This window comes from Nerophis lumbriciformis, linkage group LG29 (assembly GCF_033978685.3).
Source record: "Nerophis lumbriciformis linkage group LG29, RoL_Nlum_v2.1, whole genome shotgun sequence".
Taxonomy (NCBI): domain Eukaryota; kingdom Metazoa; phylum Chordata; class Actinopteri; order Syngnathiformes; family Syngnathidae; genus Nerophis; species Nerophis lumbriciformis.
The window spans coordinates 7650001-7668171 of NC_084576.2; the positions used below are offsets into that span (position 1 = coordinate 7650001).

The following is an 18171-nucleotide window of genomic DNA, read 5'->3' on the forward strand; positions in this document are numbered from 1 at the left end:
CAGTAAATTAGAATATTTTGAAAAACTTGATTTATTTCAGTAATTGCATTCAAAAGGTGTAACTTGTACATTATATTTATTCATTGCACACAGACTGATGCATTCAAATGTTTATTTCATTTAATTTTGATGATTTGAAGTGGCAACAAATGAAAATCCAAAATTCCGTGTGTCACAAAATTAGAATATTACTTAAGGCTAATACAAAAAAGGGATTTTTAGAAATGTTGGCCAACTGAAAAGTATGAAAATGAAAAATATGAGCATGTACAATACTCAATACTTGGTTGGAGCTCCTTTTGCCTCAATTACTGCGTTAATGCGGCGTGGCATGGAGTCGATGAGTTTCTGGCACTGCTCAGGTGTTATGAGAGCCCAGGTTGCTCTGATAGTGGCCTTCAACTCTTCTGCGTTTTTGGGTCTGGCATTCTGCATCTTCCTTTTCACAATACCCCACAGATTTTCTATGGGGCTAAGGTCAGGGGAGTTGGCGGGCCAATTTAGAACAGAAATACCATGGTCCGTAAACCAGGTACGGGTAGATTTTGCGCTGTGTGCAGGCGCCAAGTCCTGTTGGAACTTGAAATCTCCATCTCCATAGAGCAGGTCAGCAGCAGGAAGCATGGAGTGCTCTAAAACTTGCTGGTAGACGGCTGCGTTGACCCTGGATCTCAGGAAACAGAGTGGACCGACACCAGCAGATGACATGGCACCCCAAACCATCACTGATGGTGGAAACTTTACACTAGACTTCAGGCAACGTGGATCCTGTGCCTCTCCTGTCTTCCTCCAGACTCTGGGACCTCGATTTCCAAAGGAAATGCAAAATTTGCATGGTTGGGTGATGGTTTGGGGTGCCATGTCATCTGCTGGTGTCGGTCCACTCTGTTTCCTGAGATCCAGGGTCAACGCAGCCGTCTACCAGCAAGTTTTAGAGCACTTCATGCTTCCTGCTGCTGACCTGCTCTATGGAGATGGAGATTTCAAGTTCCAACAGGACTTGGCGCCTGCACACAGCGCAAAATCTACCCGTGCCTGGTTTACGGACCATGGTATTTCTGTTCTAAATTGGCCGGCCAACTCCCCTGACCTTAGCCCCATAGAAAATCTGTGGGGTATTGTGAAAAGGAAGATGCAGAATGCCAGACCCAAAAACGCAGAAGAGTTGAAGGCCACTATCAGAGCAACCTGGGCTCTCATAACACATGAGCAGTGCCAGAAACTCATCGACTCCATGCCACGCCGCATTAACGCAGTAATTGAGGCAAAAGGAGCTCCAACCAAGTATTGAGTATTGTACATGCTCATATTTTTCATTTTCATACTTTTCAGTTGGCCAACATTTCTAAAAATCCCTTTTTTGTATTAGCCTTAAGTAATATTCTAATTTTGTGACACACGGAATTTTGGATTTTCATTTGTTGCCACTTCAAATCATCAAAATTAAATGAAATAAACATTTGAATGCATCAGTCTGTGTTCAATGAATAAATATAATGTACAAGTTACACATTTTGAATGCAATTACTGAAATAAATCAAGTTTTTCAAAATATTCTAATTTACTGGCTTTTACCTGTATATATATATATATATATATATATATATATATTTTTTTTTTAAACGCATTTATTTTTAAATATACATTAAATGTTTAGCCTTTTTTTTATATATATGCATGATTGCAAATCAAAATTATCATGACGTCCTATATGTGATGTCATATTGACCACGCCCCCACCACCACATATGTATTGGCAATCTCAGGGAAACCTTGCATTCACACTCTCGTTGCATCTAAGGAATATAAATCGATATATTGATTAATCGTTACACCCCAAGTAATACCACAAATGGGCAAACCTTCCTGTTCTTCCACATTATGCCTTTGAGAAGCTTGTTTTGTATACTGAGAATGGAACAGGATCTTCCCTAAAACATTCCCACCAAGTTAAAACATACAATTATCAAAAATGTCTAGATAAGTTAAAGAATTGTCAACAAACTACAAACTTAAGAGGCATGCCGAGCATTTTTGTGGTAATAGTGTAAGTTAATAGAGTAGAGAAACATGCAGTGTCTTAATCACGCACGTCTAAATATATGGTGCATCCATCGGCTTCTTCTGTTTGGCAGAGCACTAGAACATGCAGTATGTCAGTACCTGTGCATGACATTTGTACATGTCAGTACCTGTGCAGCACACAGGTACTGACATGCACTGTCCAGTGACAGGCTTCTCCAAAGAGGAAGATTTGCTCCTGATTTAAAGTTATTTGATGATGTAATGGCGGACAAAGCTAAAGACGCTTTACTGGACAGTGAGGAAATATGGTGAACTTGACATGCTCCGCTCCTCATCCTCACCTCCCCTCTTTTTAGGGCTGCCGTTCTTGGTGTCCTGTCCCACTTTGGACTCCGCTTCCTTGGCCGTCTCTACAAGAAATTCGGGAAGAGTCTCCTGATTCTCTTTGCTCTCGCCGCCATCGTGGCTACTCTCTGATTGCCTGTCCGTCCGCTCCCTCTTCTTCTCCTTGTCCTTGTCCTGGCGAGAGAACGCTGGCTTCTTCCCGTTGGCGGTGTTGGCGTTGACAACATTGTGTTGCTCCTGGCGACATAGAGATGGATTTAGCGGTCAGTAAACATAGCAAAGAAACACATTTACACACTGGTCTTTACCTCCTTGGCCAGTTCTCCAGGTGTCGGCCAGTTGGTAATGTCACCAAAGTCACCCGACTGAGAGGAAAAAAAGCAGAAGTTGTTTGGTATACATGATGTTACACGATCAAAAAGCTGCTCACCATGTTCAAGTCATTTTAGACAAAACCTGTTTACATTTTCAATAACTAGTCACATTTGCCTACAGCAAGGGTGCCCAAATGTTTTCCACTTACAAATCAAAGGATGCGCGGGCCATTTTGGAAGTTTCACTTTCGAAACCAGTGCGATGTGGATTTTTTTTTTAAAGAACAAGAAAATGCCATTTCTGTACACATTTTATGTGAATGCTGATGAGCCAAAGCCAACCTGCAATGCTAACAGTTAAAATGCTGGACAGATAGCGTCAAAAAATATCACTCATTGTTGTATACCAGCAAAATGAGCTAAAAAAGTTAGCATGATAACAGTACTATGCTAACATGCTAATATTCTTACATGTAGTATTAGTGAGATACTAAAATATATGACATAGATGTTTACCTGCTAAATTAGCTAAAATAAATGCTAGCATGCTAAAATGTTAACTATAACATGCGGCATGTACCAAAATATGATTCGGGTGTATAGCAAAAAAAATAGCTGAAAAAAAGCCAGCATAAATAGCAACATTCGTCAAGTAACAAAATATTTGACGCCGAGATGCACACCTGCAAAATTAGCAAAACAGCACGCCAATATTAAAATGCTACCGATTGTGCAGCGGGCCATTAAAGGGGAACTGCACTTTCTTTTGGAATTTTGCCTATTGTTCACAATTATTATTAAAGACTTTTAATGCATTCTAACTCATAAACGTAAATAAAAGTCCGCTTGCAGCAGAGCCAATGGTAGGTCGTCTATTCCGCCCATAAAATCCACCAAAACATCCAAAAAACGCCAAACAATACTCCATTTACATTTCGTGACTTGAATATTAACCAAGTATTAGTGATATTGTTATTATAAGCGCTAACGCAGGAAAACTATAGTGGCGCCGTGATCACGAGCTTGTGTGCCAATGTTGACATGATCGACTGATCAGCTGATTCCTCGTTTTCTTGCCCGTCAAACTTTATTCTAGATCATAAATCATGTCTCTCACCTAGATAGAAGAAGGCTGAGGATGTACTCCAACAAGCTGGTACACTTTGACAGCCAATTTAGACCCGGAAATGGCAAGAATGACACGAAAAAGACGCTTGGTTCCACACCCATTTTCTTTGCGAGGATTATGAGACATTCTTCATCTGAATGGAAATAAATGAACATCCCAGCAGTCGGCATTCTACTGACAGCAGACCATGTACAGTAAGTGAAGTTTTAGTATGTTTGTTAGCTCTCATGAAGTCTGCATTGAGTAGAAATTAGTGATGTTGACGACAATAAAAGCAAATGTCGTGAAGCTAGGGCTGGGTATGGCCTTTTATTAATATCTCAATATTTGTAGGCCATGTCACGATACACGATATATGATATATATCTCGATATTTTGCCTTGGCCTTGAATTAACACTTGATGCATATAATCACACCAGTATGATGATACTATGTGTCTACATTAAAACATTCTTGTTCATACTGCATTAGTATATGCTAATTTTAAACTTTCATGCAGAGAGGGAAATCACAACTAAGTCAATTTACCAAAACTGTATTTATAAAACATTTATTAAGCAGTGGCACAATGGTATGTAAGAAGGTGCGCTTGTTTTATGTCTCTGTGAGAAAGAGTGACAAGAATGAGTGAGAAAAGCCTATCGTGTAATGCCCGCAGCTAAAAGCAACTGCGTGAGAACGTTACTCGAATACTCACAATATAGTCATTTTCTATATTGCACAGAGACAAACCTGTGATATATTGAGTATATTTGATATATCGCCAAGCCCTACGTGAAGCATTTTTTAAATTAATGCGTTGTGTATGCTTAAAATGATCAAAATACGTTAATATTAAATGCTATTAAAAATGTGCCTGTTACTACATTACATATATACTTACATCATGTATATAAAACCTTAATGGAGGTGTTTGGATGTTTTTAAGGGCTTTGTAGGCAGAATAGAGCGGCTCCCCTGGGCTCCATTGTAAGCCAACATTTGATCGCATGTATTTGCTATTTAGAATGCATTAAAAAATACATTGTCATGTCTTTCATAATGATTGTGAATGATAGGCAAAATACCAAAAAAAGTGCAATTCCCCTTTAAACACTTAGCAACTGGCCGCAATTAGCCCCAAGGCCACACTTTGGACACTGCGAGCCTAGAGGAACATAAATGTGCTTTATTGTACATTAATTGTCCACTTTTGTGAAATCAAGAAAAAACTACAAACCTTTTGGGTAGAACTGGTAAAAAGCAGGTTTACTTGATCCCTCCCCCACACACACACACCTTTAGTGATAATGGCCACCTGCTGGCCTGTAACGGTAATGCAGGCTCCATGCAAGTTGGAATGAAATGTCTGTTCATACTATGGCAGTAAGTTAAATCATTGCGATAAGTAGTCAAAGTTGTGTAAATCAATGAAATCCAATATTCTAAATAATAAAAAAAAGTGGATTTTATGGGTGTAATTACATTATTGTGTTGTAGCTCTGCGTCCTGCCATGAAACGACACTGTCGCGTGTCACGGTTGACGTGTGACTTTGACAGTGACTGTAGAAAAAGTCAAACATGTGCATGTGGGAAGGTCAAAACCTGTCCAGTGAGGAGACAAGCTGGCTGATATTAAAGTTCCTTTCTTTTAGTCATTATATCTGTTAATAAAATGCAATTACATAGTAGCATTTATTTACATTCCTGCAGTGTTAGTGTGGAATAACTGGTTGACGAAGCATTCAAAATAAGCATTTAATAAAGTTAGCGAGTGACAGGTGTTGGTTTTCCCAGCCCCGCATAATCAAGCTCTGGCACAGACTTCAAAGCGGAAAAACATGAACGGACCCTCCAGGTGCTGACAGGACGCCCAGGCTAACGACTTTGACAAACATGTGTACTCTCGCTTTTCAGCAGCTTTAACGTGTGGAACTCAACGTCAAGAAAAAAGGCCACGTTACCTTGCTGGATTTTCTGGTTCTGGGCTTGTTGGCACGGACAACCTTCAGAGCATTTTGTTGATCTGAGGACAGACAATCGATAAGTTACGCGTCATGTCGGGCACAGCTGTCAGTCTCTGACAGAGAGCGACTTGCTCAACACTGGACTGAAAACTATCTTGCCAAGTTTGTGCACCATTGCGAACGTCTGGTAATGCAGGAGGGATAAATATCCCCTCGCTCTCTCATTGACAGGCTTTTGTGTGCAAACGGCAGCAGTGTGTGTGTGTGTGTGTGTGTGTGTGTGTGTGTGTGTGTGTGTGTGTGTCTGTGTGTGGTGTGTGTACGACCGCAACTGTGGGGCAGACCAGGGAGTGGCCCCTCGGCCGCCAGCAAGCTCTATCGCCTGCCAGAGGATGGCTACCTAGATAAGAGAGCAAAGGGCCAGCAGGCGGGTGCACGCCTGACTCGAGCACCCGGCAGGCTACAAGAACTCTCGCTGTAAAATGATGCCGCGGCCAAAGCGGTAAATATAGCTAACTTAAACCCCCAGCGATACCAACCTTACACTCCACTCAAATGCTCTTCGCTCCTTGACACACATTTAAGTTCACTTCACATTCGCCTCCATGTACCGTAGTTTCCAGACTATAAGGCGCACTTAAAATATTTTTTTCCCCCTCAAAACTCGACAGTGCGCCTTATAACCCGGAATAATTCTGGTTTTGCTTACCGACCTCGAGGTAATTTTATTTGGTAAACGGTGTAATAAGTGTGACCAGTAGATAGCAGTCAAACATAAGATATGTGTATGACTCAAGTAAATAACACTAACATTTTATTTGTTCCATTGAAAATATACAACATTACACACGGCGTTCAAAAATCTATCAAAATGTTTAGTACGACTTTGGTAAACTATGAAGCCACACCGCTTGATGGATTGCCGGCGCATTAAACATACAAGTATTATTTCAGAATAGTTTTATTGCCATTGTTTGAGAACGGGTTCACAAACTAGGAATTTTTCTTGGTACAATCGTGCAACATAAAACACATGTAACACAGAATAGGTAAAAGGTAATAAATAATAAACATGAGCTGTAACTGAGCTATCAGATCTTGTTATTGTTCATGTGTCTGATAACATGATGTTTATGATGTGTATAAGGTAAGAGATTATATGGCGTTTTGTTTTACAATGTTATGCAAAAGCAACATTTCTTACCTTCTGGTATCTGCTGATCTGTGTTTGAGAGCTGCATAAATCCTGAAAAATTGCGCGCTTCTGCCTTTGTAGTCCGTGTCGACCCCGTAGTCGATAAGCTTCTTCTTTTTCTCTATTTTCTTGTTATAGGACATTCATCCTCCACTGTTGCCATTTCTAATATAAAGTTCTTACTTATATCTGTCAGTAAAATTTTCATGAAAGCGCTAAAACATACCAGTTTACATTATTCACCCAAGGAACTTTAGTTATTAGAGAGTTCCGGTCGGACGGTTTTTCACGGTACACATTTTCGGCCTTGTTGTTTCCGGATGAGGAGATGCTGCTCTGTTATTGATTTAAGTAAAGTCTGAATGTCATTAAAACAGTTAGCTCCAACTTTTAACACTTATTCCACTCTCGTCCTTGCACGCTACAACAAATAGGACGGAGAAAAGACGCTGCCGAAGGTGAGCCACGTAAATAAGACCGCCCACCAAACGGCGCTTCCGGAAGCGACTGTCAGAAAGCGGCTTGAAGATGATCTGTAAAACATCATTTATGCAACATTTTGACCAAAGAACCACAATTACATGTTATGTAGACCACGGCGAAGTGTTTTCAATTTAGAAAATAACTAATAATATGACTCCTTTAACACGCCAAATAGACCACTCATCGGCAGTGCGCCTTATAATCCGGTGCGCCCTATGGTCCGGAAAAAACGGTACTTCTTTCACAAAGTACCACCTCAGGGAAAACTTGGCTCTCCGAGTAGTGTAGTGGGCCTAAGTATTCATTAAAAACAAGGCAGAGGTTTTATTTAACAAGTATATTTAATATTTTTGGCCATTGTTTGAACTGCAACACAGTGTTTGAATATAAAAAAAATAAAACACTGTACTTTAATCAAGTGATTCTTTGGCACGTCAATAGATGGAGCCCATTTATCACAGTTTGAGAATCACTGTGCTAAGCTTTTTCAACAAATAAATTGAGTGTAATATTTTAGCAGTAAGGGCAGCACGGTGGAAGAGGGGTTAGTGCATCTGCCTCACAATACGAAGGTCCTGAGTAGTCTTGGGTTCAATCCTGGGCTCGGGATCTTTCTGTGTGGAGTTTGCATGTTCTCCCCGTGACTGCGTGGGTTCCCTCCGGGTACTCCGGCTTCCTCCCACCTCCAAAGACATGCACCTGGGGATAAGTTGATTGGCAACACTAAATTGGCCCTAGAGTGTGAATGTTGTCTGTCTATCTGTGTTGGCCCTGTGATGAGGTGGCGACTTGTCCAGGGTGTACCCCGCCTTCCGCCCGATTGTAGCTGAGATAGGCTCCAGCGCCCCCCGCGACCCCAAAGGGAATAAGCGGTAGAAAATGGATGGATGGATGGATTTTATCAGTATAACATCCATCCTCCAATTTTCTACTGCGTGCCCCTGTCGGGGTCGCTGCAATTAAAAATAATTTGTATTATATTCACAACATGTCGAGGGCAGTGTTTGCAGCAACACCTTTAGGTGGCGGGTCATTAGCGGCAACGCATGTGAGCAAAAAAAAATTGAAAAGGCAAACAAATATGTATAGAAAGAGATACACGCATCATGTGCATTCATATTAGTTTACAAAAGTGTGCAATTACACCAAAAAAAGTCACAAAATTTGTCACAAGGGACCTTTTTGAAAAATAATCTAGAGCAGGGCTTTCCAAACTTTTTGATTTGGGGGCCACATTGGGGGGGGTGTATTGTAGCGTCCCGGAAGAGTTAGTGCTGCAAGGGGTTCTGGGTATTTGTTCTGTTGTGTTTATGTTGTGTGTTGACTTGAAACTGTTTAGTGTTGCACTTTTTATATGTGGAAGAAAAGTTGTGTCATTTTATTTAATCTGAGCAACAACTTGAGGCAGTGTAATGTGGATTAAACCAAGGTACGTACCGAACCGAAATTTTTGTGTACCGTTACACCCCTAGTATATATATATATATATATATATATATATATATATATATATATATATATACATACACACACATACATACATACATACATACATACATACATACATACATACATATATATATATATACACATGTATGTGTATATGTATGTATGTGTATATATATGCATATATATATATATATATATATACACACATGTATGTGTATATGTATGTATGTGTATATATATGCATATATATGTATAAATATATATATATATATGTATAAATATATATATATATATATATATATATATATGTATATATATATATATATATATATATATATATATATATATACACACACATACATATACACATATATATATATACATACATATATATAAAAAATATACATATATATATGTATATACATGTATGTGTATATATTAGGGCTGCAACAACTAATCGATTAAATCGATTATAAAAATAGTTGCCGATTAATTTAGTCATCGATTCGTTGGAGCTATGCTATGCGCATGCGCAGAGGCTACGTTTTTTTTTCTCTTTTTTTTAACCTTTATTTATAAACTGCAACATTTACAAACAGCTGAGAAACAATAATCAAAATAATAGGGGTGTAACGGTACGTGTATTTGTATCGAACCGTTTCGGTGCGGAAGTGTACCGAACAAGTTTCCACACGGACATATTAAGTAGCGTACTGCACGTTGTGTAAACAATACTCAAAATGCCGGACATTTGAGGCATTTATGAAAGTCCGCCCTGACAGCTCCGCAAAAGAGTTCATGTCCGGTGAAAAGAGGACGTATGGTCAGTCTATCCTAGCCCGTTAGCTGCTAGCATGCTAGCAAAAGAGGACTAGCAGCAACCGGGCTAGGATAGACTGACCATACGTCCTCTTTTCACCGGACATGTCCTCTTTTGCGGGGCTGTCGGGCGGTGTTCCTTAAATGCCTCAAATGTCCGGCATTTTTAGTTAGGGTTGCGTGTATTTTCAATATACGTTCAGGGTTAAGAAGGTTAAAAACACAACAAATTGTGCGTGCAGCAGCATTCGTGAGGGAGGGGGAGAGACCGAGAGAGCGAGAGAGTTGTGATAAACGCGCATGCGTCGTCAGGCTCTGCTTTTTATCGATACATTTATCAGATTTAATTTTTTATTATCTATAGCAGGGGTGTCAAAAGTGTGCATTTTTGTAACATTTTCCTTGTTTTATTTGGAAAGTTGAAAGAACATGGCGCCAGTATGCTGTTTTGTTTCAATAAAATACTGGAAAGGATAGAAATGTAGTCTGTCTCTTTTATCCGATTATTAATCGAAGTAATAATCGACAGATTAATCGAATATCAAATTAATCGTTAGTTGCAGCCCTAGTATATATATGTATGTATGTGTATATATATGTATGTATATGTATGTATATATATATGTTTATATATATATATTAGGGAATGAAAAATTTCGGTTCGGTACATACCTCGGTTTAGAGGTCACGGTTCGGTTCATTTTCGGTACAGTAAGAAAACAACAAAATATACATTTTTGGGTATTTTATTTACCAAATTTGTAAACAATGGCTTTATCCTTTTAACATTGGGAACACTATAATAATACTGCCCACGTTAATCAACATTAAACTGCCTCAAGTTGTTGCTCAGATTAAATAAAATGACAACTTTTCTTCTACATATAAAAAGTGCAACATTAAACAGTTTCAAGTCAACTCATCATGCTTAATTTATTACAGCATTTGGGAAGCCTGTAGTTGATTTTTATTATGTAAATGTTATATTTTTATCAACATGTGATAGCAGGGACCCTGCCATTCAAAACTAAGCTGCTGCATTACTAATGATTAATGTAACTATAGCTGAAAAAATGGTACAATAGCAATAGGAGAGACTATTCATCCCTGAACACCATGGAGTTCATGTAGGCTTAATGATGCAGTTACATTATTATATCAACTATCAGAGACAGACACTCTTCATTTAACATAATGTCCTTTTTTGCTGCTTCAACACAGCTCAATCAACACAGAAAAAGGTAAGGTGAAATAACAGACAGACAGGGCTTTACTGTCCGCACGCACGCACACACACACACAGCCAAATGAGCTAACGTTACGCTAAAAGCGAATTAGCCTTCACCTCAATCCAGGACTGCGAGCGAGCTGAGCTGCCTTTTATATTTCTAGAAGGTCAACGGGCTCATAGTGATATTACTAGTAGTTGACTGGGAGGTGTTTATTATCATTTGGGGAGAGTCCGCAGCCTGATGCTTACCTGCCAAACGCTAAGCACTGACTATATGTGCTCTGAATACGCACTGCTGATTGGCTGTTACCGCTCTGTTTGTAACCAATCAGATTGTTGTGTGGGTGGGACAATGCTGGGTGTTGTGTAGAGCAGTGGTCCCCAACCATCGGGCCGCGGCCCGGTGCCGGTCTGTGGATCGATTGGTACCGGGCCGCACAAGAAATTTAAAAAATAAAAGTAAAAATACATTTTTATTCTTTATTTTTATTAAATCAACATAAAAAACACAAGATACACTTACAATTAGTGCACCAACCCAAAAAACTTCCCACTCATTCGCACAAAAGGATTGTTTCTTTCTGTTATTAATATTTCTGGTTCCTACATTATATATTAATATAGATCAATACAGTCAGCAGGGATACAGTCCATAAGCACACATGATTGTATTTTTTTATGACAAAAAAATAAATAAAAATAAATAAATCCGGTCCGTGGGACAAATTTTCAAGCGTTGACCGGTCCGCAGTTACAAAAAGGTTGGGGACCACTGGTGTAGAGTACTGACAGAAACAGAGGCAGAAGGAAGCGGAAGCGGCTACTTAAAATGTTTGTGTGGAAACTCGTTCGATACACCTCCGAACCGAACCGAAACCCCCGTACCGAAATGGTTCAACACAAATACACGTACCGTTACACCCCTAGTAATTGGACATTTGAAGAAAATATCCACACAATTCAGTGAGCAGGTTGTGTTGTGTATGACCATGACTTTTTGTGTTAGTTGCATTTTTTTTTTTTTGCGGCATGATTAAGGAAGTTTGTTTGGACAAAGTCATACAAATAAATGCTGTGATATTTTAAATTCACCACACAATTCATGGTCATTGACTTGACTGACTCACGTTGTCCACAAGATAGCGAAACAGTTACAGCAATAAATCCGATATTTGAAATTAATTTGGAAACACTGTGCGGCCCAGATTCCTTAACAAATTCACGACATCTCGCGGGCCTAACGGAAGACGCCGGCGGGCCATAATTTCGACAACTCCGATCTAGAGCATTGCTGAATACTTAAGTCGCAATGTTGGCAACACTGATTCCTACACTAGCCTGCTACCACTTCTTATGCTCTGGCAGACCGGGGGCCTCACTTATAAAAGGTTGTTGCACACAAAAAATTGGGGTCAGCAGGAGTGAATGTGCGTACGCAACTTTCACTGCAAATGTTGGTATTTGTGGAAAGATTCTATGTGAAAACAGTTTGGTATTCCTCCGTGCTCTCTCAACTATGCCCCCGAGGCTGCACTTTGGACAACTTGCCTTAGTGCAATAAAGCTTTCGCTTTTATGTCTTGACAACAGTTGTTAACTAATTTTCAGGTAAAAATGTTAAAGTGACTTAAAACATTTAAGATATGCACTTGAAAGTTGATTAACAACTGCTTTTTCAATGAATTGATTAATAGCCGGTCAGTCGGTCAGTCAGTCAGTCAGCTTCAATCAATTATGATCTCTAATTGAAGAAATGGCGTCAAACGGTTAGCGATGACAAGTGAATAAGAATAAAAAATAAATAATAATAACCGTGGTAAAACTCATGACGGTTGTTACAAACGTTTCAAATTAAAACGATCAAAAAACTTTGCTGAATTACTGCACTTTGATAAATTGACTGGCGCCCGCTGGCTTGCTTTAAATTCTTACATGAAAATAAAAGTCATTACGGTTTCCCCCTACAAAAAAACCCCAAAAAAACATCCCCAATCTAAACTTGTCTAAACACATTGCTGTCTGGACAACTAAAATATTCAATTGTGCACATTGAACCTACACGCTGTGCTGTCTCGCAAAGGGATCGTTCTTGATTTTTATGGTGCATTTAAGAACCGCTGAACTAGGGCTGGGTGATATGGCCTTATATTAATATCTCAATATTTTTAGGCCATGTCACGATACACTATATATATTTCGATATTTTACCTTGACCTTGAATTAACACTTGATGTAGGGCTGGGCGATATATCGATATACTTGATATATCGCGGGTTTGTCTCTGTGCGATATAGAAAATTACTATAAAGTGATATTCGAGTTAGGGCTGGCCGATATATCAATATACGCGATATATCGTGGGTTTGTCTCTGTGCGATATAGAAAATGACTATATCGTGATATTCGAGTATACGTTCTCACGCAGTTGCTTTTAGCTGCTGGCATTACACTACAGGCTCTCCTCGCTCTTTCCTGTGTCTCCTTCTCACAGACAGACAAGCGCACCTTCTTACACATGTCACATACTGTCACGACATATGTCACATACGTATACGCCCTCGCGCAGCAAAGAGGTAGCAGCATAGGTAGCCGTGCGAGTGGTAATACGAGAGAGAGAAGGTGTGAATCTGGTAACAAATGAAGGAATAATTAATTCCCCCAAAAAACAGCAGAGGGTCCATCATCTGGCGGTGGTTTGGCTTCAAGTGGGAATATGTCGAACAGACAACCGTAATTTGTCAAGTGTGGGGCAAAAGCGTTGCTATAAAAAGTAGCATTACTGCTAATATGTAGCATCATTTGAAAAGTCACCTAGAGAATGAAGAGTGCTCCGCATGTCAACATCTCCGTTCGGTGCCACACGGCCACACCATCAAAATGCAGAGGCAAACCTTTCCAGATCAACACCGTATGAAAATGTTTTTGATTTTTTTAGTTGTGATTTACTTCTCTGCATGAAAGTTTTAAAGTAGCATATATTAATGCAGTATGAACAAGAATGTTTTAATGTAGACACATAGAATCATCATACTGCTGTGATTATATGCATCAAGTGTTCATTCAAGGCTAAGGAAAAATATCGAGATATATATCGTGTATCGCGATATGGCCTTAAAATATTGCGATATTAAAAAAAGGCCATATCGCCCAGCCCTAATTCGAGTATACGTTCTCACACAGTTGCTTTTAGCTGCAGGCATTACACTTCAGGCGTTTCTCACTCTTTCTTGTCTCTCCTTCTCACAGAGACTTAAACAAGAGCACCTTCTTACATACGTCACATACGTATACGCCCTCGCTGAGCAGAGAGGTAGCAGCATGGCTAAAGTTAGCTGTGGTGCGAGTGGTAATACGAGAGAAAGAAGGTGCGAATCTGGTAACAAATTAAGGAAGAATTAATTCCTAAGAAAAACAGCACGGGGTCCATCGTCTGACGGTGGTTTGGCTTCAAGTGGGAATATGTCGAACAGACAACCGTAATTTGTCAAGTGTGGGGCGAAAGCGTTGCTACAAAAAGTAGCATTACTGCTAATATGTAGCATCATTTGAAAAGTCACCCGCTAGAGAATGAAGAGTGTTTGAAACTCTGCATGTCAACATCTCCGTTTGGTACCACACCAACAAAATGCCCAGCAACCATTTCCACTTCAACACAGTATGAAACAAATAGTCCACGACATAAGGAGATAACGTCCGCCGGAACCTAACACATAGCGAAGGACGTACACTATTTGATTTCCTATTATGCAGCTAATTTTTATTTGACAGTTATTGAAATATCTTGTGTGACATCATGCACAGAAGTGCACTTTATTTTGTTTTAAACTATTGTAGTGGCGTTCTGTACAAAAAGTGCACTTTAATTTAGTGTTGTTTTGATTTGTCATCTTTGTGACATTATTCACAAAAGTGCACTAATAGCTTGTTTTAAAATGTCTCTGACAATCTTGCACGTTCTGTTTTGAAATGACATGAATGTTTGTGCCACTGCTTAATAACTGTTTAATAAATACAGTTTTGGTAAATTGACTTAGTTGTGATTTCCCTCTCTGCATGGAAGTTTAAAATGAACATATATTAATGCAGTATGAACAAGAATGTTTTAATGTAGACACATATAATCATCATACTGCTGTGATTATATGCATCAAGTGTTAATTCAAGGCTAAGGCAAAATATCGAGATATATATCGTGTATCGCGAAATGGCCTAAAAATATTGATATTAAAAAAAGGCCATATCACCCAGCCCTAACTTGATGCATATAATCACACCAGTATGATGATTCTATGTGTCTACATTAAAACATTCTTGTTCATACTGCATTAATATATGCTCATTTTAAACTTTCATGCAGAGAGAGAAATCACAACTAAGTCAATTGACCAAAACTGTATTTATTAAACAGTTATTAAGCAGTGGCACAAACATTCATGTCATTTCAAAACAGAAAGTGCAACATTGTCAGAGACATTTTAAAACAAGCTATTAGTGCACATATCAAAACACCACTAAATTAAAGTGCACTTTTTGTACAGAACGCCACTACAATAGTTTAAAACAAATAAAGTGCACTTTTGCGCATGATGTCACACAAGATATTTCAATAACTGTCAAATAAAAATTAGCTGCATAATAGGAAATCAAATAGTGTATGTCCTTCGCTATGTGGTAGGTTACTGCGGACGTTATCTCCTTCCGTTGTTGACTTTTTTTTTTATACGGTGATCTGGAAATGGAAGACGCCAGGCTCAATGTTGACATGCGCAGTTTCAAGCACTCTTCATTCTCTAGCGGGTGACTTTTCAAATGATGCTACAAATTAGCAGTAATGCTACTTTTTGTAGCAACGCTTTTGCCACATACTTGACATATTATGGTTGTCTGTTCAACATCTTTCCGCTTGAAGCCAAATCACCGCCAGACGATGGACCCTGTGCTGTTTTTCTTGGGAATTTCTTCTTCTTCTTCATTTGTTAACAGATTCACACCTTCTTTCTCTCGTATTACCACTCGCACCGCTCCGCTAACTTTACCCATTCCGCTAACTCTCTGCTCCACGGGGGCGTATGACGTCGCACGAGCGACGGTATGTGACGTATGTAAGAAGGTGCGCTTGTTTTATGTCTCTGTGAGAAGGAGAGACAAGAAAGAGTGAGAAACGCCTGTAGTGTAATGCCCGCAGCTAAAAGCAACTGCGTGAGAACGTATACTCACGATAGTCACTTTCTACATCGCACAGAGACAAACCCGCAATATATCGAGTATATTCTATATATCGCCCAGCCCGACGGTGAACAGTCGGACGCCACTATGCCCACCAGAAATAAGATTTTCTTTTTAATTTAAATACATCTTAAAGTGGTAAAAACCCAATTAGTGAAGCGTAAGAAACACAAAACATGCATAATAGTGGGTTTTCTAAAAGTGTCTATTTATTTTTAGGTAATAAAAAAAACTTGGTCAAAACATTTCAGTGTGTGCAACAGTACTTTTTGAGCACATCCAACAATACCGCGATAATAATGATTACCGTGATAACAGTGATATAAACTATTCGTATCGTTGCGTCCCTACGTGTGAGTCACATGGTCTTAATGACATCCTTAGGGCTCCTCCATCAAATGAAAGACATCAAAGATACATTGGACTGACAAGTAGGTCAAAGGTCAGACATGCAAAGATGTCACGGTCAGAAGATCATAGCACTTACTGAACACAGTGAGACTCCTGCAATGTCATGTCTAGTAATGCTTACAGACACCACTGTCTCATAGTTCCTGATTAAATACATAAACCACAGTCTCTTTATTTCATGGCATCATCTCGAAATGGACACAATAGTTGTTTAATGGTTATGTGTCCAACAAAAAGTTTTATATTTAACCAAAAAGCAAATGTTAAAAAACTGTGCATTTTGATATATGATCAACAATATGTGTATTTTTCCCCCCTTGATTTGTGGCAGTACATTTCCAGTTTAACTGAGCAAAGCATTATTGTTATGAACGTTGGTTGGTTGGTTGTATACATTTTCAGTATGATATATCACATATTTTCATTTTTTCTTTACGTGTCCGAAAAGGAGTAGGAAGTAGCAATTACGGTACTAACACATGTTCACTTCCTGTTCTTCATTTGTACATAATTTACATAAATTCATTCTGAATACAACAAAAATTGTTAAGTCAGTTATGATTCACATAATGAGATGACTAATATATTATTTTTAATATTGTTTAATACGTTTGTCATAATTATTCCTTGTAATTTGTAAACAATTGTAGTTTGAGCAGTTTCTTAAAGTAATTTAAATTAGTGCTGTATTTATTGGTTTAATCCATTCCATAATTTAATTCCACATACTGATATACTAAAGGTTTTAAGTGTCACACGAGCATACAAGTGTTTCAAGTTTTATTTTTCTCTAAGGTTATATTTCTCCTCTTTTGTTAAGAATTGTTAAACATTCTTGGGTAGCAGATTATAGTTTGCTTTGTACATAATTTTAGCTGTTTGCAAATGCACCACATCATTGAATTTCAAAATTCTTAATTCAATAAATAAAAGGTTTGTATGTTCTCTATATCCAAACATTATGTATTATTCTAACGGACCTTTTTTGTACCACAGTTAATGACTGAGGTGTACTTTTGTAGTTATTTCCCCATATTTCTGCACAATAACTCAGATATGGTAACACTAGCGAGCAGTACAGAATATGAAGTAATTTTTGGTCCAAAACATGTTTTACTTTATTCATTATTGAAATATTTCTTGCTACTTTGTGTTGTATACTTTTATATGAGACTTCCAGGTCATTTCCTCATCTACGAAACCCAAAACCAGTGAAGTTTGTGACATCTGTGGATATCTCCATATATGGTCAAGTTTTACCTGAAGAGCTATGCGTGATCCACAGTCCAATGCTGTAGTCAATAAGCTCCTTCTTTTTCTCTATCCTCTTTTGACAAGAACAAGAAAGTTTGATCATCTTACACCTATACTGGCTCACCTGCACTGGCTTCCTGTGCACTTAAGATGTGACTTTAAGGTTTTACTACTTACGTATAAAATACTACATGGTCTAGCTCCGACCTATCTTGTCGATTGTATTGTACCATATGTCCCGGCAAGAAATCTGCGTTCAAAGAACTCCGGCTTATTAGTGATTCCCAGAGCCCAAAAAAAGTCTGCGGGCTATAGAGCGTTTTCTATTCGGGCTCCAGTACTA

At 38.7% G+C, this 18171-nt stretch overlaps 1 protein-coding gene across 11 annotated transcripts in view; it reads right to left on the reverse strand.

Moving 5' to 3' along the window:
• Window positions 1-18171, reverse strand: part of larp1b (La ribonucleoprotein 1B) — a 133544-nt gene that overhangs the window by 78877 nt on the left and 36496 nt on the right. For all 11 annotated transcript variants that reach the window (XM_061925106.1, XM_061925105.1, XM_061925101.1 and 8 more), the window contains exons 2-4: window positions 5759-5820; window positions 2679-2735; window positions 2367-2607 (exon numbers count right to left, since the gene is read on the reverse strand). In XM_061925106.1, coding sequence (XP_061781090.1) covers window positions 2367-2607; window positions 2679-2735; window positions 5759-5820 — 360 coding nt within the window. The remainder of the gene's footprint in view (window positions 1-2366; window positions 2608-2678; window positions 2736-5758; window positions 5821-18171) is intronic.